Source organism: Brachypodium distachyon, chromosome 4, assembly GCF_000005505.3.
Source record: "Brachypodium distachyon strain Bd21 chromosome 4, Brachypodium_distachyon_v3.0, whole genome shotgun sequence".
NCBI lineage: Eukaryota > Viridiplantae > Streptophyta > Magnoliopsida > Poales > Poaceae > Brachypodium > Brachypodium distachyon.
In genome coordinates, this window is record NC_016134.3 from 40,417,635 (window position 1) to 40,436,626 (window position 18,992).

Sequence of the window (18,992 nt, forward strand, 5' to 3'; positions counted from 1 at the left end):
AGCGAGAATGGGATTTCTACAACGATCGAAAACCCCTCAGATAGAATCTGAGAAAAAAACTCAGAATAAAAAAAAAATTTGTAATCCAACAATCGATCTTGGTTAGGATGATTAACCGAGTTAATCCAAAAATTCTGCTGATACATTCGAATAATTAAACGTTTCACAAGTAGTGAACTAAATTTTGGCTTTATATGTATTTTTCTGTGATGAGATATATTCTGTGCTGTGCTGTATATAATTTTATGTGTATTTCCTATGTATTTACTCTGGTTTTAATTATTTTTTTAAATACCGAAAATGTATCAGTGTCGGTCGACCGCCACTGATGTATATGTACATTAGTAACGGATGGGTATCGTCAGTAACACGAAGTTAGTAACGGCAGCCCCGACCGTTACCGATGTTGTTTTTCGACCGTTACTGATAAACCTTTCTGTAGGTGCCCCTGGCCGTAGCACATCTTAAACCAGGAGGAGTTTACGGGTGGAGAATTTGGAGATTTGTTCGTGTCATCCTGGGCACCCAGATGCCATGCTAGTCTCAATCCTAAATCCAGAGAATTCAGTGGCTACTAGTATATCCAGAATGAAGCAGATGCAGGTATGTGATTTCGAAGAAAGAAGAAGAAGAAGAACTGTATCGATCAAAAGCAGCATAAAGAAGCAGCATAGACATTAATATGTTCAGAACATACATCCACATAAACATACACTTTCGGAACAATCGAATCGAACGCAGCATACACCAGATCCCCTATATATCATCTCTACTGGCCAATCAAAATCCAACCTCCCATCCCAAAAAAGAAAAGAAAAAAAGAAAAGCAACGTGACATTACTACCATCATCTCATTCTCAGCTCACGACCCAACTTTCCAGGCTTCATTATTCGTGCATATCCTCGCGGACCATCTCCAGTCTCCAGCCGTTGCGAAGAAGATGAGAATCACTGGGAGTAGGCCTTGCCGGGCAGCGCCACCGGCCTGAGCTCGCCGCCGCGGAGGAAGCTGGCGAACCACTTGGCGGAGTGCCTCTGGTACCTCGTCCTCGCCTCGGAGCCGAAGTCGACGCCGTAGAGGCCGAAGCCCATACGGTAGCCGAAGAGGTACTCGAACACGTCCAGGAACGACCACACGAAGTAGCCCTGCAAGTTCGACCCGTCCCTGAAGATCACCCCGACAACCATCAGATTTGAGCAAAATTGGTGAGTAAATCGCATCAGTTTTTCCTTTTTTCAGAAGATGTCATACAGAAATTGCTCTGTTTACTGAAGCTACTGAACGGCCTTTTCTGGGTGGGTACCTGATGGATTCAAGCGCGGCTTCGATGTAGTCCTGCAGGTACTGCGACCTGAACTCGTCGTCGTAGGTGTTCCCGCCCGAGGGGTCAGGCATGCTCGCAGCTCCTGATACGAGCACCAGGATCGAATCAGATGTCGTGTGGTGTATTTAATTTTTTGCAGTGAAATGTTGCTGATTTCTTGGGATGATGCATGTTTCAGGTTAACTGTAGAGTTGGTGAGTTTACCGTTCTCGTGGATCATGACCACCGGGTTCTTGTATTTCAACTGCAGATGCCCCAGCATTTTCTTCAGAGCCCATGGCGTCGACGTCATGATGTCACTTTTCAACCCGAACAGGAACGGCTGTATTTTAATTTTGTCCGCAGAGGCAGAGAAATGATTTAGCTATATCAATAAAGGAAGATTTTATAGTAACTTATGGTCGCATAAAATTAAATATATGGAGTGGATTGTATTGTATTCGGCAGATACCTTGTTCTTTGAGTTCAGAAACGGCACTGCAAGAATACATTTTGCAGAAGAGTTAGTAGGTAATTTTTTTTATCATTGCTTTATATTGTAGGGAAATATAGAAATTGAGGTCATTAGGACTCTTTACTGTCATATGCCACGGCTGCATCTCCCATATAATCTCTCAATGGCTGATCCAGCTTGCTAAGATCAGCCTTCACATATATAGCGATGTAGTGGTTGAAACCGACGAAGTCGAATGAACCGTGCACTCTCTTTAGCTCTTCAGCTGTGAACGATGGTAGCCTGGACCCAACATTCTTCCTCATCACTGGGGGATAATCTCCATGCACCAATGGATGCATATACCTGTGTAATGATCACGTGATCTTTAGATGTAGTTGCATTCAAATTCTAGCTGTTGCTATGGAATTTGAGAACAGAACAGAACAGACCATCCAATGTGGAAATCATTCATCCTTCCAGCTGCCGCTATATCCTCGGGTGTCTGCGTCGCAGGCTCGTACCACCAGCCAAGCAATGTGAGTCCAATATGTCCTCCTTGCTTGGCCTGATCAACAAGGAACGTAAGGGAATAATGTGAAACACCTGTGAGACTGATTTGTCCCACAATAACAGGTTGGTTCTGTGAAAGTTTGATTGTTCCTAACCTGGTACTTCTCTTTATACAGGGACGCTGCTGAGGCATGTGCAAGCAGAAGATGGTGTGCTACGATGTATGGTTCTGTGGTAGAGTTGCCTTGGTCGCAACTGAGGGTACCAAAGGGGAATGAGCATCGCCGTGGTGGGAGTATTCCCTGATCGTATCCGCCAATCGGCTCGACGTTCGGCTCATTGACAGTGCTCCAGTACTTCACTCTATCGCCAAAGTTCTTGAAGCACACCTCTGCATACGCTGTGTAGTCTTCTCTGCAATCATGGAACACAAGACAAAAGTCAAAATTACTTTGTCTTCTCTTATGAAAGTGTACTTGCAGCAGTGGCAATGATTAGTGGGGTAAGAAGAAAGTACATGAATCTACGACTAAGCATCCCTTTGTACTCGTCTTGAAGAGCCTGAGGGAAGTCAAAGTGATATATCGTTACATGAGGCTGAATTCCTGCAAAACACAGAAAATGCACCGTTATTTCTGCAGAATTGGGGATTTTAGTGCTGGAGAACAAAACTTATCCGTGAACCATTCAGGTTGTGAAGAGATTACATACCATAGCTCAGGAGCTCATCAATTAGATTGTTGTAGTACTCCAGTCCCTTGGGGTTGACAGCTCCTCGACCATCTACGTGGGTAACAATGGAATGCAAACAACCAAATCAGTAAGCTGCTGGCCAACTTTTCCGAAACACATCATTAAGCATGTGTGTCGGTGTACTGATCCTTCCCGTACGTAAGGCCTTACCAGGAATAAGCCGAGGCCAGGCGATCGAAAATCTGTACGCATCGACGCCCATCTCGCTCAAAAGCTTTACATCTTCCTGTTATCAAACACAAAAAAATGTTTATTACTGTTTGTGTTTGACATCAAGGTATTTAGCAGCACATTGCCTGACAAACAAACCTTGTACTTATGATACTGATTTGCAGTTACATCAGCGGTCGCTCCATCGATAGAGTAGCCTTTAGAAGTTACAAAATCAACATGCGATGATTAGAATACAAAGAAGCATGATAGTTTTCTTACTTACAGGCCGGGAAAAAAACTATTAACCTGAGTGTGTGAACGTGTCCCAGATACTAGGTTTTCTTCCATCCTCTGCAACCGCACCTTCAATCTGAGAAATTACGAGAAAGTTGAGGTCAGTAAAAGAGTGAAGTTTGTTGTAGCACTTCTAAACCCTTTTAGACTCTTCTTCTTTCACACAAAAAACGAAGTACTAGGAGAGTTCATTTAATTAGGTGTTAACTTGTGAATTTGACCCTTCCACTAACTCCCAGGTCCTGACATGCATCAAGCATGACCCCAACAAACAAAAGCCAGCATCAAGAGTTTGATGACAAGTGTGATTTGGTCACTGCCCATTTTGCAACTCCGACTGATTGGGACACTTCGTTCACTCCAGGCAAGGTGCCAAACAGAAGGAAGTGCCAAAAGAGCAACCTAATGGCACTGAACTGAAGGCGAAATAGAAAGGCAAGAAAACTAGTTTTCGGCTGTTTCCTGAAGACTATGGAACCAAACACGTCTTCGTCAAAAACAAAGCAGAGGTAGTCAATCGCCAAGAGCTGTCACGCATTGCTTCTGGTGGGAGGGCGGCTGCGCAAGTTGTTAACTTGGAGTTCCCGCAAACAGTAAAAAGAACGTACGTTGCAAAAAATTAATAATTGTGTCATGGTCAGAGGGCCCATGTTGAAACCTACTCCCGTATTTCTCGAAAGAAAAAGAGAGAAACTATCGGAAAGAAGCTTCCAGATACTAGAAGGAGCTGGGACGAGGTACAAGCTTAATTTGGCATCATCTCTGAAGATTCAGCTTCACACGAGACAAGTACTTACTCTTCCTCTTTTCTACAATTAGGCAAGTACTCTTAGCTTGGTTTTACTGCGTAGGCTGTGAAGTCTTTTTTTTTAAACCACTGCTGTGAAGTCTAGTTAGCTATTGGTGACGAATTTTTACTACCCTCTTCGGTCTTGACGATTGGAATAGAAGAAAGACGCTTTGAATTGACTGTTGTCAAAGAAAACCCCCGACAGGCTAAACAAAATACCGTCAGTTTTTTGACCGGAAGTGCACTCTTCCGATAGTGAAGTTACGTGATGTGAAATTTAGATGACAGGCATAATTAGCTATTCCGTCTAACAAAAGATCTCTCAACTTTGACTAAATTTGAACTTTGATTAAATTTGAATGCATCCATACACTCAGTCATGTCTACACTAAGTCATGTCTAGATCCATCCAAATTTTAAAAAACTTTGAGACATCCGGAGGGAGCACGTGATGTGCAATTTTAAGTGACAGACAGAATGAGCAAAAACACAAAAAATATTCACGAGGAAGAGTACATATATAAAACAAAACATCACGATGCCAATAAAGATTATTGTAACGTTTGCACGTACATTGTGTGCGTCTCAATATCATCGCATTATTCGCTCCAGATTAAAGAAAGGAGCATGGAACGAGGGCTAGGACACACATGGGTGATCTTTTTTTAAAAGAGAAGTCAGATGAGAGAAAATGTCTCAACAGCATACTCCTTGCGCGTGTGCTGTTTCGTCCGATGGCTCCTCCACTTCTTCCGGACGCGTCTGGGGCCGGTGAGGCGATCGGAAGTCTCGTCACGAGGAGGACATCGAAGGCAGACAAAAGGGGCAGATGAAAAGAAAAGGATAGGCGGCAAAGACAGGATATTCGACGAGGAAAATCTCGCCAGGAAAGCAAGAAAAACCTCTTTTTGCCTTCCTCGGAAGGCAAGAGGAGAGTTTGCCGTATCACGTATCTGTATGTACGAACGTATGGTGGGGTGTGGGGATAAGCCGGCGAGACGCGTGGACGGCAGCGGGTGCCGTGGTGCCACAGCATGATACTCCTATGGACGAACAGTTGGTGGGCAGACAACGCCTGCACGGGTACTCTGCTGCTCTAGTACTATCTTACTCCAATCTTTTGATGTATGGCTGTGTGCATCGATCATGGATTCAAAAGGCCGGCAGTACGTGTCGCCTCCGTCTGTTCCCCTGCCTTGAATGCTAAATCATGCTGGATTGATGACCACTAACTTAAGAGTGACAGATTCTAGTTCTTTCTTGGATGCAGACGACGAGCGCGTTTAGGATTGATTAGTTCCATGTCGTGTGCGTAATTGGTTGCTCTCTTACTTACGCACGATTTGTTGTTTATCTGTAAAAATGCTTACGTGGTATGGCTCGATATAACTTTGAGATCAATAAAAGCTTCCATTTTTTGAAGAAAAAAAATCTGTAAAAATGCATCTGTTCGTCGACGGACGGAGCAGAGCAGGTTACAGTTAAGCAGTAAGCTACTGTACCTTTCGACAGAGAAGAAGGAAGAGAAATCCCCCAAGATCAACGCGGGGGCGAGGGGTCGGAGCTTGGGAGTAGGAGGAGTACCTGGTAAGCGGAGGAGCCGGTGCCGAAGACGAACCCCGGCGGGAAGTCGTCCTTGGTGATCTTCCCGGCCGCCGCCGACGCAGCGGCGGCAAGGAGGAGGAACACAAAGGCGGCGGCGGTCTGCGCCATCGATCGTGGCGGCGGTCTGCTGCGGCTGCGCCTTGTCGCGCACCGGCCGGCTGACGAACAGCCCAGCCCAGCCCAGCCCAGCAGCAGCTAGCTAGCTGGATCGATTGATCGATGTGTTTTCGTTGTTTGACTCCGACTGTAAACAAAAGGCTTTGCGTATTTCTATGCCGGCCGCGGCAGCGGATTTTATATGCCGTTACTCGGTGCTCATGCTGACGCCCGACCCCGTCCGCCACGTCGTGCATGACGCACGCACGCGCGGCAAGCCAGCCAGGCAGGCACGGGCTAGTGAGACCAAGAAGCCTCTGGCTGGCTGGCTGGCTCCGCTTTCTCGGCATCGGCTCAGCTGGGGCACGACGCGCGGCCAGCTTCACCTGCCTTGCCTGCCCCGAGGCGGAGGCAGGGCACGTGTCGCTGTATGGCCAGCCGGCGCGGGCGTGCGACGTGATGCGACCGTAGCTAGCTTTGGCTACTCAATACGTATACATGCCTGCGACGACTGGCTTCGCGAGTGTGTGGTATACGGCTCGGGAATCTGCGCTGTCGACATGAGGGGAATAGTCTCGCTCGCCGCCGGAGTGAGTCCCGACGGCACGTAACCCGCCAGCGTCCGTTTCTGACGGCGCAAAGAAATCCCCGGAGTCCACGTCCACCCGATCGACATCCGCCGTTTCCGCCCTCGTACAGAACCTGCCACGCACCGTTTTGCATGCGCAGGTGCAGCTGCGCTGTACAGTACACTAGAAACTTACACAACTACTTGTTCTTATCTCTGGACGCGTGGCCCGCGGCGGTCACGTACTCCACTCCACTCCACTCCACAGAGTTCTCGTCCAGTACGTATATACGTCGCGGCTGTACACCTGGCCGTGCCTGCCTACCCATTTTTTCCTTCTTATGGCAAAAAGAATGGCGGCCGCGATCGACCTCTGGCATGGCGCCTGCAGGGAGTGCTTGAGCAGCTTCTTCACGTACCGTGTGTTTTTCTTCTTCTCTACTGCCGAGGGGCCATCGCCTCTGTCCTGTCCAGATGTGCCGAGGACGAACCCGAATTGGAAAACGTCTCCAGTTCCCATGTCATCCTGGCCTGCTTCCAGAAGGCGTGCCCCACGGCTTTTCGTTTTCATATGCACAAGTTTCCTGGTGAAGTGTGCGGTGCCCACACTGGGCCGACATGGGCTGTTTTCGCGCACGATCCCGCAGTAATGGCCGTCCGATTTGAGAACAAGGCGGCGTTTACGCAGTGTATACATGAGTAGGATCCTGTAGCGAAATCCATTTTGAAGTTCGAACACGTGTTGTTGTCATGAGTTTTGTATTTTTGTGTTGCGTCAGTGGCGAAACAAGTTAGTCGACGAAAGCTTTAGCTGATCTTTTTTGCTTCGATCGTGTCCGGGTGATGCTTGTGCTATCACATGGGTTCAACCGCAACTTGTACACTTCCAAGCGATACTAGTATGTTGACGGGTTTATTTATTTATTTATTGACTTCAAATGATATGATATTCTACATACTACTATATTATGGCACACACGTGGAAGATAGCTAGGCTTGTACGTCGTCAGAGGTGGCTTTTTGGCGAGCGATATATCGACAGGCCATGTGGCCTGAATATTTTTATAAAGTATTTTGTGCGCAGCTTCGCAAAATAATCCATAGAATTGTAGGTAACGAACAGATATCTGATGTAAGAAATTAATTTATGGAGCAGAAACTAATACTTCCGCCATCCAACAAAAGATGTTTCAAGTTTGCAAAAATTTAAATGTATTTAGATATGACTTAGTGTATAGATGCATTCAAATTTAATCAAAGTTGAGACATCTTTTGTTGGACAGAGGGAACATGATGTTCAGTAACTTGTTTTGCGGAGCCTAGCCTACGTATAAGCCTTGAGGAACAGAGTTACTGCATGCAGTACTATCTCCATTTCAAAATGCAAGCATGTTCCGTTTTATTTACAACCTTTTTTAAACAAGTTTATAGAAAAATATACCAACATCTACGCTTCAAATTGATTTAATTTAATCTGTCATGACATATATCTTCATAGTATACTTATTTGATATCATAAATATTAGTGTTTGTTGATAAACCTGTTCAAACTTTTTATTCGGTACAAAGCTAAAACATTTCAGAAAAAGGAAAGGAGGTAGTACTTGTGAACATGACATATAGTTCGCGACAAGTATTGTTTTCGTAGTTGTCGATAGGAAGTATACTTGGAAACTTGTGCAGAGCAGTCCGAAAAAGAAAAAACACACAAACACGTGCACAACTCACGAGCGACAGTCTTTTTTTTTTCCCGTTGCTCATTTCTCGGAGTAGGGTTTCTCTGACTGAGCCACCGGCCGGAGCTCGCCGCCGTGGAGGAAGCCGGAGTACCAGCGGGCCGAGTTCCTCACATACCTCGTCCTCCCCGGATCGCTCATGTCGACGCCGCAAAGCCCGAAGCGTAGCTGGTAGCCGAACAGGAATTCAAACACGTCCAGGAACGACCACACGAAGTATCCCCGGGCGTTCGACCCGTTCCTGCAACACCATTTTCAGAAAACGAGAATCACATACCTCTAAATTCAGCAGCAGCGTGCCTGCAGAAATGCAACGGCGCAGAATATATATGAGGACTGAGGAGGAAGAGTGTGTCTCGTCTGCACTGCACCGTGTGGAGAGCTGAAGAACTTCCAGGTAATCCTGCAAGAACTCCGTCCTGTTGGCGTCGTCGTAGTCGTACTCGGTCTTGCTCAGGGCGCCAGGCGCAGCTGATCCGTACCCTGAACCAAGAAATAGCAGTTCATCCATACATGCCCGATACTTCAAAGAGCTACGAATCTCGAGAGTTCAGACATCTGCCCGTTGCGTGACCTGCTTACCATTTTCATGGATCCAGACAGGAGGATTGCCGTAGTTGAGCTTCAGGTGCTCCAGTAGTTTGCTCAGAGACCATGGAGCAGTTTCAACCTGAACCTGTACATGTTGCATCAAGAGACTCATCAAAGGCAGCTGATGCATGTGCTCGAAAGCCCGAAATGTTTTGCTCCCGCTGCTTCATCATACCTTGGATATGTTATCAGCTGGATCTGCATTATCAGAACGGAATAGAGCACAGGTCAGCTTAGTCTGAAGAAACTCAGAGCGCTGCTAATACATCTAGATTTGTTCAGGTTCAGGACTCATTACTTTGGACCGCAGCATCGACGTAGTAGTCCCTTGGTTGCTGACTGGAATTGGTGTCGATGGATCGTATGCGCATAATAATATAGTGGTTGAAGCCTATAAAGTCGAAAGATCTGCGAACCTTCTTGGAGACTGGCGCTGTTAAAACCGGTAGTCGAGCGCCTACTCTGCTTCTCATCACCGGAGGGTAGTCTCCATACACCAAAGGATGCATGAACCTGTTTTCATATGTGAGTACTACTATAAACCACCTGAATTTGTTTTCTTCAGTATTTTTGGAACACTCTATCCTGAACTTTTATGCAGTTTTCAGGAAGGTGCAATTGATCCCTGGACGTGAAGCAATTTTGTTTTTGGAGTACAATAGTACTACTAACCATCCAATATGGAACTCAGTCATCCTCCTAGCAGCAGCTGCGTCCTGTGGTGTGTTAGTGGCAGGCTCATGCCACCAACCCAGCAGAGTAATACCTATTTGGCCTCCTTGAGTTTCCTACGGGAGGATCAGTAAAATTCCATGGTCAATCATCATTCTTGCCATGGCCCATGTGTGGCATGTATCAGTTAGTATAGAGAGCGAAGACTGAATACACCTTGTACTTCTCTCTGTACAGGGAGACTGCTGAAGCATGTGCAAGCAGGAGATGGTGAGCTGCTATGTATGGCTCCGTCGAAGAATTCCCCCCAGCACAGTCTACACCGAAGGGATAGGAGCAGCGTCGCGGTGGTTGAAAGCCTGTATCATACCCGCCAATGGGCTCTATGTTTGGCTCGTTGACAGTGACCCAGTGCTTCACCCTGTCACCGAAACTCTTGAAGCAGACCTCGGCATAAGAGGTGTAGTCTTCTCTGCAATAGAAGTTATAAGTTAGAGCAGTTAAATTAATTTCTAAAATGAATTATCTGATTTGGTCGTCACTGATTTTCTGGTTCTACCATTTGATATGTGGCGTTCTGTTGAATTAGCATTTTGGGCACTTACATAAATTTGGGGCTAAGTAGTCCACCATATTCATCCTGCAGAACCTGAGGAAGATCAAAATGGTAGATGGTGACATGAGGCTGTATTCCTACCAAACAAGGCAGCAAAAGGAGCTGGGTTAGCCAATATTTATGAGAGAAAAAAAAATATTTCAAGGATTCAGTTTCACATCCACAGGAACATAGTTGAATCAATCACCATGCCAATTTTCTTTTCAGAGAAAACAATTTCTATACCGTTTAGTATGAGCTCATCTATCAAACTGTTGTAGTATTCCAATCCCTTTGGGTTGATCTGTCCTCTTCCATCTACACAATTCGGTACCAAGTATCAGATTCAGAAAGATGTTATGCTCTAGTTGCAACTGCGCACTTGAACTACCTACCAGGAATAAGCCTGGGCCAAGCAATGGAGAATCTGTACGCGTCTAAACCCATATTGTGCATAAGCTTTACATCTTCCTGACATCAAATGATATTACTGTATCTTGTTTTTCTTTGATTTGCAGTGTGTCCGAATTCTTTCAGACTTTCAGAGATGATAACCATCTGAATCAATACTGACCTTATAATGATGGTACTGGTCTGCAGAAACATCTGCTGTGGATCCATCGAACGAGTAACCTGTCACCATATACGTGCTTTAGAGTTCAGAACACGGTGAGGCAGTAGTCCGTAGTAGCTAGTAGATCGAGTGGGGATGGTGAGGATATGGATGGACCTTGGTGGCTCCAAGTGTCCCAGATGCTGGGCTTCCTCCTGTCCTCCGAAGCTGCCCCCTCGACCTAGCGTCGTCAAGGATTTTTCAGCCCTGCCTCTGGAGCACTGAAGCTCAGGTCGCTATATATTTGCGCCGAGGTAATAGTACCTGGTAAGCCGAGGAGCCTGCGCCGAAGACGAAGCCCTCCGGGAAGTCACGCCGGGTGAGCGCAGAGGCGCCTCTCGGCGTTGTTAAGGCGGCCACGAAGAAGAAGGAGAGGAACAGCGGCGGCGTGAGCACTCGGAGCAACGCCATGGCGTCTGCGCTCCCAGAACCGAAGCTTCTCCGTTTTTCTCTTCTTCTTTTTTTGATGTTACACTCAGTTCACTTTGGCCGTTGGGTGTTGCTTCGTGGAATCCTTTCTCGCCTCCTCGGTGGACGTTTCTGAGAGGGAATCGCACCGCACGGCCCTGTCCGTCCCATGATCCCATCCAAGCGTGTCCGTCTTGCCGCGCGTCAGGTATTTACCGTTTTCAGTCCGTTGCACTGACTAGTATTATCTATATTTCACAAAAGTTGGCGTATTTTATTTCGTTAAGATAAGATTTTGATTAATAAAAACTTTATTGATATGTGTTTTTTTATACATGAAATTTATATTAATGGATTCGTCTTTAAAAATGTTCGCTAATAATTATGATTTTGTATCATATAAGTTACATATTAATAAAATAATTCTTGATCAAAAATTTGTCTTAACGAAACAAAATACGCCAACTTTTATGAAATGGAGGAAGCAGGGTTTATCTTCCAAGATTTTCCCGATTCACGGCTCGTGCCACATCTTTGGAAATTGGACGCACCCACACACGCACAGGATTCACGTCGTCCTTCGACACGCGCTCACAACTCGCTCACGAAGTCACGAGGCATCTAATGTGAGGACGCGAGGCTTGAAAGTGACCAACACGTTGTTTATTATCTCGAAGAGCGCAGATATTGGCGCAACTACGCGTGCGGTCTTAATTCAGTTTCCAAACGGAAATACTACAGCTGAAGCATCCTATGGCAGTATCCAAGAAGCACGTCATGCGACGCCGTACCCTTTCCCCGACGGCGACCCCGGCCGCAGCTCGCCGCCTTTGAGGAAGCTGGAGTACCAGCGGGCGGAGTTCCTCATGTACCTCGTCCTCTCCACGGCGTTCATGTCGACGCCGCACAGGCCAAATCGCGAAGCGTAGCCGAACAGTAACTCGAACACATCGAGAAAAGACCACACGAAGTACCCCCGCGCGTCCGATCCGTTCCTGCAGCCACAAACACAGCCTTTCTCTCTCTCAGAAGCTATACTCCAGAGTCCAGATGAAGAATTACTTGATCTCAACTGAATTATTAGTCTATACTTCTTGAGACTGCAAGAGTTCTGTTTTAATTCGCAGGTTTTCCTTTTCTGGATATGGCTTTGGTTGGAGTTTATCACAAGCATTTTTGTCAGGATAAAGTACACACGATATGTGGAAGATGAACTCACCGTATGGACTGGTAGAGAACTTCCAGGTAATCTTGCAGGTACTCTGATCTGTAGTCGTCGTCAAACTCAATCTTGCTTGGGGTTTTGGGGGCGTCTGCAAATCCTGAATCGTCGAACAAAAGATTCAAAGGTTAGCATGTTTTTTTTTTACTTCCGTTCACACTACACTGACAGGTATTTACAGTGTTAGCTCATCTTCAGAAAACAGGGCATTCTTTAAAAAAAAGAAAAGCAGCACAACATAATTTAGGCAAGTTTTTCTTTTCTAATAGCGTACCGTTTTCATGAATCATAACTGGAGGATTTCTGTACTTCAGTCTCAGGTGGTCCAGTAACTTCCCTAGAGCCCAAGGAGCAGACTCAAGATGGCCCTGGACATATTACATTAATATAATTAACACACCTCGATTCAGAAGAAAAGGAAGAAAATTATCAGCTGATGTGTTGTGTTTGCTGAAAGAGCTTTGCTTCTGACTGCTTTGTATGTACCTCTTGGATGTCTTTAAATGGATCTGAATGCAGGCACGAAAATGTTGCATGTTAGTGAGGCTGAATTGCATTCATAGCAATGCTTCATTTGGAGCACAAATTTGAATTGGAACGGCAGCTGCTTGATTAGCGCACTTACTTGCAATAGCGGCTGCATCATTGTAGTAGTCCCTCTGCTTCCGATCAAAGGCTCTCTCGTCAGATTGCGCGCGAACCACGAGGTAGTGATTGAAGCCGACAAAGTCAAATGATCCGGACAAGTTCTTCGACTGCTCTGCTGTTAAGTACGGCAACCGTGCGCCCACCCTCCTCCTCATGACCGGAGGGTAATCCCCATACACCAGAGGATGCATGAACCTGTCCAGAGAGGGCATGAACTGTTAGTACTTGTCTGCACAAGTAGTGTAGAAGTTGTGTTTCGAAGACCATGTCGACGACAGCTTTTACGGAACCAGAGTATACTGACCATCCAATGTGGAAGTCATTCATCCTCGTTGCAGCAGCTGCATCCCGCGATGCCTTGGTAGCAGGCTCATGCCACCAGCCCAAGAGAGTAATTCCGATCTGTCCTCTTTGAGTTCCCTATAGAGTGAGCATTGCACTTTTTTAGGTAATGAAAGAGAGAACTCATAATTTGGGAAATCAAAAAGAGAATTCTCCTGGTCTCTGCATATCTTGATGCGATGTTTGTACTAATCTACATCGGTTAGGAAGAGAGTGGTAAATTATACTGATATGAGACCTGGTACATTATTAGACCTGGTACTTGTCTCTGTACAGAGACACTGCCGAGGCATGTGCAAGCAGGAGACGGTGAGCAGCTATGTATGGCTCCGTCGTGGAGTTCCCTCCGGTGCAGTTCACGCCAAAAGGATAGGAGCAGCGCCGTGGTGGCAGCTCGCCGCTGTCGAAGCTGCCTATAGTTTCGATGTTGGGCTCATTGACGGTGACCCAGTGCTTCACCCTGTCCCCAAAGCTCTTGAAACAGGCGTCAGCGTACGCGGTGTAATCGTCTCTGCATCACAGCACATTCAACTTATTGAAAAGCATCTGAAAATTCTAGATCTTCAATTTACGTCAGGATTTGCAGGTGTTAGATTGTGACAAAAAGGCTACCACTTACACGAATCTGGGGCTGAGCAGTCCCTTGTATTCGTCCTGGAGGGACTGAGGGAAATCAAGATGGTAGATTGTGACATGAGGTTGTATGTCTGCAACACATGCCATGCAGTGTTGGTTGATCAAGATCAGACTCATGAATTTTTCAAGCTAGAAATTTATGCCAGGTTCAGATAGAGAAATTGATCTTTACCATGCCGTATCAATTCATCTATTAAGTTGTTGTAGTATTTCAAGCCCTTCGGATTGATCCTTCCTCTTCCATCTACACAGTGTCATTGTGTCATTCAGCATCATAAAATTTCAGAGATGTACCACTCGACTCTATATATACCTGGGATAAGCCGGGGCCACGCAATGGAGAATCTGTAGGCGTCTAGACCAATCTCATGCATAAGTTTTACATCATCCTAATGTCAAAAGAGAAATCAAACTTGTTTAATTAATTAGCAGCTGTCCTTATCCGATTGTGTTTCTCTTTCTTTACTCCTATAAAAATCTCAAGGGGAAGCGGCCGTATGTGAATTTCAATTTCAAACTATCGAGATGATAGTGGGTATGAATGAATTATTTGATCTGTATCACAAATAATGAAAGTACAACATTCTCTTTAAACATGTAGTGCATTCCTTTTAGTCCGTGGAAACACATGGGTATTGTGCTAGTATAAGAGTAATTGGTAGTACTAGTACAAGATCTGAGGCACTAACCTTGTAATGATGGTATTGGTCTGCTGAAATATCTGCGGTAGATTTGTCATAAGAGTAACCTGCCACCAATCAATACATTAATTCCAGAAAATTAGATCCTACCAGAGGATATCCCAAGGTATGTTTTGCAGGTATTGAATTGTTAACGAATTCATTCTTCATTTGAACTAAGTCAACTAACCTTGATGAGTGAAAGTGTCCCAAATGCTGGGTTTTCTTCCATCTTCCGCGGCCGCCCCTTCCACCTAGGGCATCTAAGAGATCAGTTCTTCACCTCATCGGCAGCATCGTGTGTCATGGTGACCCCGATGGAAATAACAATGAATCATGGGCATTGCTCACTTGCAAATACAGATGGAGAGGCACCTCCGTACCTGGTACGCCGAGGTGCCTGCTCCAAAGATGAATCCGTCGGGGAAGTCGTGGCGGGTGAGCGCAGCAGAGTCTCTTGGCAAGGCAGTGAGGCGGAGGAGGAGGAGGAGAAAGTAGAGCAGCATCGCCATAATCACAACTTTCAGCTACAAAGACGGCTCACCCGCCAGTTAAATGCACTGAGGCGGAGAGAAGAGTTGTTCAACCAATTTTAAAAGGCTGCACCGCTGCACGAGGGCTTTAGTTATTATTAATGTGTATCTGATCTCGAGTCGGAGCATCTTCCGTGTGGAGGCAAGGTCGCGCAGTGCTGCACGAAAACCCTGAAGCAACGTGCGCACCTGATTCAAGCAAGAGGTTTTTTACAGTATCCTAATACTACATGTGGAGGACATCAGGAGAACTGGGCAGATCCAACCGTTCATATACAAGGGGCAAATTAGATTTTTTGGCTCGTTAATACGCTGACCCTTCTCATTCGATCGATCTTGGGCTGCCGTCCTCATCGACCAAACTACCATCTTTCTTTCCATCGCCAGTTCGGCATTCGCTACTGCCCATGCGTCCCGGCTGGCCACTCCACCTTGCGCTGCCGCCCCGGTTGATCAACATGCAGGCGAATCAGATGAACACCACGAGGTTTAGGTTCCTAAATTTCGGGCGAAAGATGCGTTTGCTCCGGTCTCCGCGGATTAGCATACAAATATCTTCCAATCCAATTATTCATTCATTCGGCAATTTACTTCGGTTAGGAAAAGAATTCAATGCAGCTGAATTGAATATATGCATCTCGGGCAGAACCAAGAACATGAACTTATTTGATTTTGTGGTCGGACAGCGTGAGTGCGTGAGGAATCCCTCCAGCAGATGTGTCCCCGGCCGTTTCTTCCAAGCACAAGCACACACAGGTGAAAACTGAAGAAACAAGCCCATCTCTGGCAGCGACAATTGCTAGGTGAGGAGCGTGCAAGGCGTGAAGCCTGAACGTTCGGCTGCGCACGGACCGGCGGAGGTTCGTCCCGGCGGCCGCCGGTCTTGAGTTTGGAAAATAGGGTTCATATGTACGGAGGAACAAAACAGTTTGTGGTAACAAAGCAAATTTTTATTTTGCCTAATCACAATTAATAAGTTGTTTTTATATTACTGAGTACGCGTTAATACGATTTTGCTCCTAACATTGAGGTACTCCCTGATATTTAGAGGTGGTACTCATTAAGACTTGTCTTGAAGTACCAAGTAAGATTGGTCATTAGATGAAGACAAATGGATGGTTCATATTTCTTCTGGAGTACCGTAAAAGAACTCTCAAGTAATGGTACTGGGCAAATCCACAATCCGGTGGTGTGTATGGATAAAGTTCACAAAATAACGGTGGTGTCTCCTGTCCAATTTCCTCTTAAAAAAAAGACCCAATGTCGACTAAGGGCAGAAGCAAGAGATGGGGACGCGGCGGAGACCAACCGCTGGGACGCCCACCCGTGAACTCACCGCCCGCACGCCAACGCCAAACGAAGACGCAGCCTACATGGTGGCGGCGAGGTCGAGCAGTCGAGCGTAACTCGATTACTCGACAAAGCGTTGCGTGGCGAGTGGCGACAGCCCAGAGATGAGCGGCGGCTGGGAGAAGCGCGGTGAAGAACAGATCCAGCCATGAGCCGTCCAAGAGACCGGAGAAAAAAGGAATCGGTGATTCGAATCATAACCAAAGAGGGGTAGGGATCTATTCTTGGTTTTTTCCAAATCGGCCAAGTTACCCATTGCATATTGGCACTTATCGAGTATAGAATAGATCTGCTTCTTTTTCGTATTATAAACAGAATTAGCTTCTTTTTTTTAATGGAATGAAATAAATATTCGCGCTTTCTGACACAGAATCCCATAGAAGGGTTAGGTCCATAGGATATGGATAGTCTTTTACAATGCGATAAAATAAAGCGACATCGTGTCTATTTTTCTTTGCTAAAGAGGTATTTCCATGGGTTTGCCTTGGTATCATGTTCATACTGTCGTATTGAATGATCCGGGTCGATTGCTTGCGGTGCATATAATGCACACAGCTCTAGTTTCTGGTTGGGCTGGCTCGATGATTTGCACTTGGGAAAGACGAGGTGGAGGAGAAAGCGGAGGAGCAACATCGCGCGTCGGGGATCGGGAATTTGGCGGCCGTGCCAACAGCCCAACAGCCAAGGGATCGAGGGCAGCTATTGGAGAAAAATAAAGAAAATATCTCACACATGGGCTCCAGATTCAAGCAACGGTGGTAACCGTAGAAGATCACACGTCGGCATGTGCATACTCTAACTTCCAAGCTAGAGTTAAGGTAAAAGAAATTAGAAGGTTCATTATGATAAATTTACATTAAAAAACACTATTACATGCTCTCTCCTTTTGGATTTATAAGGCCCGCACGAAATTTTATGCCAAATTTTTATCAAAAATTACATTACTTATACGAGGTTATTGTGATAAAAAAAACATATTGTTGGATTTGTATCGGAAAATTCTTTCTACCCGTGTAACTTGTATATACATATCACATATATTATTTGTACAATTATTGGTCAAAGTTTGGCACGAAACTTAATACAGGCCTTAGAGCATCTCCAGCCGTGCCCCCCAATTGGTGTCCGGCGCAGCCATTTTTAAGGCCGTTTGGGGGGTGGGCGGGGGGGGGGGGGGGGGCGAAAATATTTTTTAGGGTTCCGCCTCGGCCCCAGTACCAACTCACCCGAAATTATAAACTTTGCAAAATTTAAATGAACACGGCGAAATTTGACTAAACACGAAGAAATTTAATTAAGACGGCGGAATTTAATTAAACATCGGCAATTTCATTACATAATTCTAAAAAAAAGGGGCCGCATCAGTCGCTGAACCCGGCGAGGAACTCGTCCTCGTCGGAGTCGGAGTCGTCAGAGTCGAGGACAATTGGCTCCGTCTTCGGCTTCTTCCCCGCCATCTTCTCGGCCGCCTCCCTCGTGGCCTCGCATAGGCTCCAGGCCTCGGCCTCGCCATCCGTCATGCCGAGGCCGAGGCGTGCTGCCTCCTCGGCCTCTCGCTGATTGGCGCACTCCGCCGCCAGCTGCCCCTCTCCTCGGTGTCACCGTTCGACTGGTACTCGAGCGCTCGACGCTCGTACGCCTTCTTCGGCACCCACTCCGACTCCGGCTTTGGCCTGACAAAGCGGAGGTGGCGGCGAGGGCGTCGGGCGGAGGACCAAGCGATCGGACGCCCACCCGTGAACTCAGCGCCCGCACGCTAGAGTTGCAACATGGTGACCCTCAGGGTACCCTTTGACGCTCTTTAGTTCAAACAAATGAACTAGTTTTTTAAAAAGTTGTGTCATTTTAAGATTTTAGTTCATTCGGTTGAACTAAGGAGGGTCAAAGGGTATCCTGAGGGTCACAAATTTGCAGCTCTACCACACGCCAACACCCAACGAAAACGCAGCTGACATGAGGACGGGGAGAAGTGCGGGTGAAGAACGGATCCAGCCATCCAAGGGACCGCAGCGCCGGATCTAACCGAATTTGCACTTGGGAAAGACGAGGTGAAGGAGAAGACGGAGGAGGAGCAACAGCGCGTGACGGAGAACGGGAATTTGGCGGCGGCACGGTGGGCTCTGGCCGTGCAAAATCAAGGGTAGTTGTTGGAGAAAACTAAAGGGCTTATTTGGATAGTATGCATACAGCCGTTGCATTATACCTGGCTATCGGGCCAGGCTTTCTCGCCCGGCGGGCTTGGCCCGGCTATGCTCGGCCCGACACCAAGTTAAACGGGCCGGGCTGGCCCGAAGCATGGCCTGTGCCGCACCGGTGCTTCTGCCTCAGGCCTTGGGGCCGGCCCGGCACATACCTGTTTATTTTTTTTAGGGTTACATATTTGGCCCATTGGCTTTCTCAATTCTGACCCAACACACCATTTTTTTTTCTATTTTA

At 46.5% G+C, this 18,992-nt stretch overlaps 3 protein-coding genes and 1 long non-coding RNA gene across 6 annotated transcripts; 1 reads left to right on the plus strand and 3 right to left on the minus strand.

Annotated features, from left to right (window-relative positions):
• Nucleotides 1-642: 642 nt before the first annotated feature.
• LOC100824027 (beta-glucosidase 31) lies at nucleotides 643-6,134 on the minus strand. Its single transcript, XM_003578365.4, has 13 exons — nucleotides 5,846-6,134; nucleotides 3,484-3,547; nucleotides 3,334-3,392; nucleotides 3,175-3,250; nucleotides 2,983-3,054; nucleotides 2,789-2,876; nucleotides 2,427-2,685; nucleotides 2,211-2,326; nucleotides 1,904-2,124; nucleotides 1,777-1,802; nucleotides 1,530-1,647; nucleotides 1,305-1,407; nucleotides 643-1,165 (listed from the first exon to the last, which is right to left on the minus strand). The coding sequence occupies exons 1-13, from the start codon at nucleotides 5,972-5,974 to the stop codon at nucleotides 949-951; spliced, it is 1,548 nt and encodes a 515-aa protein (XP_003578413.1). The 5' UTR covers nucleotides 5,975-6,134; the 3' UTR covers nucleotides 643-948.
• A 1,924-nt stretch (nucleotides 6,135-8,058) lies between these two features.
• Nucleotides 8,059-11,381, minus strand: LOC100824742 (beta-glucosidase 32). 2 transcript variants are annotated; one of them, XM_003578368.4, is made up of 13 exons: nucleotides 11,002-11,381; nucleotides 10,855-10,918; nucleotides 10,699-10,757; nucleotides 10,520-10,595; nucleotides 10,371-10,442; nucleotides 10,135-10,222; nucleotides 9,746-10,001; nucleotides 9,530-9,645; nucleotides 9,156-9,370; nucleotides 9,033-9,055; nucleotides 8,849-8,942; nucleotides 8,638-8,749; nucleotides 8,059-8,507 (listed from the first exon to the last, which is right to left on the minus strand). In XM_003578368.4, the coding sequence occupies exons 1-13, from the start codon at nucleotides 11,146-11,148 to the stop codon at nucleotides 8,288-8,290; spliced, it is 1,542 nt and encodes a 513-aa protein (XP_003578416.1). In that variant the 5' UTR covers nucleotides 11,149-11,381; the 3' UTR covers nucleotides 8,059-8,287. The 2 variants fall into 2 exon arrangements, with proteins under 2 accessions (XP_003578416.1, XP_010238349.1); XM_010240047.3 differs by lacking the exon at nucleotides 11,002-11,381 and having other exon boundaries at nucleotides 10,520-10,591; nucleotides 10,855-10,924.
• Nucleotides 11,382-11,588: 207 nt separating this feature from the next.
• Nucleotides 11,589-15,250, minus strand: LOC100822990 (beta-glucosidase 32). 2 transcript variants are annotated; one of them, XM_014903383.2, is made up of 13 exons: nucleotides 15,057-15,250; nucleotides 14,864-14,927; nucleotides 14,683-14,741; nucleotides 14,307-14,382; nucleotides 14,166-14,237; nucleotides 13,977-14,064; nucleotides 13,613-13,868; nucleotides 13,320-13,435; nucleotides 12,993-13,210; nucleotides 12,854-12,876; nucleotides 12,642-12,735; nucleotides 12,365-12,467; nucleotides 11,589-12,140 (listed from the first exon to the last, which is right to left on the minus strand). In XM_014903383.2, exons 1-13 carry the CDS (start codon nucleotides 15,183-15,185, stop codon nucleotides 11,921-11,923), a joined length of 1,518 nt encoding a protein of 505 aa, XP_014758869.1. In that variant the 5' UTR covers nucleotides 15,186-15,250; the 3' UTR covers nucleotides 11,589-11,920. The 2 variants fall into 2 exon arrangements, with proteins under 2 accessions (XP_014758869.1, XP_024319357.1); XM_024463589.1 differs by having other exon boundaries at nucleotides 15,025-15,190.
• Nucleotides 12,139-12,987, plus strand: LOC112272516. Its single transcript, XR_002966472.1, has 2 exons — nucleotides 12,139-12,494; nucleotides 12,682-12,987. It is a non-coding gene; the product is annotated as an uncharacterized LOC112272516 (long non-coding RNA).
• Nucleotides 15,251-18,992: the final 3,742 nt, after the last annotated feature.

Bases quoted from the DNA above. Each gene is read 5' to 3' on its own strand.
- LOC100824027 (XM_003578365.4), bottom strand. From the start codon at position 5,974: ATGGCGCAGACCGCCGCCGCCTTTGTGTTCCTCCTCCTTGCCGCCGCT. The intron at 2,327-2,426 runs GTTAGGAACAAT...CTTGTTGATCAG, and splicing joins TGTATAAAGAGAAGTACCAG to GCCAAGCAAGGAGGACATAT. The intron at 1,648-1,776 runs GTATCTGCCGAA...ATTAAAATACAG, and splicing joins TTCTGAACTCAAAGAACAAG to CCGTTCCTGTTCGGGTTGAA.
- LOC100824742 (XM_003578368.4), bottom strand. From the start codon at position 11,148: ATGGCGTTGCTCCGAGTGCTCACGCCGCCGCTGTTCCTCTCCTTCTTC. The intron at 10,919-11,001 runs GTACTATTACCT...TGACGACGCTAG, and splicing joins CAGGCTCCTCGGCTTACCAG to GTCGAGGGGGCAGCTTCGGA. The intron at 10,596-10,698 runs GTCAGTATTGAT...ATTTGATGTCAG, and splicing joins ACCAGTACCATCATTATAAG to GAAGATGTAAAGCTTATGCA.
- LOC100822990 (XM_014903383.2), bottom strand. From the start codon at position 15,185: ATGGCGATGCTGCTCTACTTTCTCCTCCTCCTCCTCCGCCTCACTGCC. The intron at 14,742-14,863 runs GTTAGTTGACTT...GATTGGTGGCAG, and splicing joins GGACACTTTCACTCATCAAG to GTTACTCTTATGACAAATCT. The intron at 13,211-13,319 runs GTCAGTATACTC...CTCTCTGGACAG, and splicing joins AATGACTTCCACATTGGATG to GTTCATGCATCCTCTGGTGT.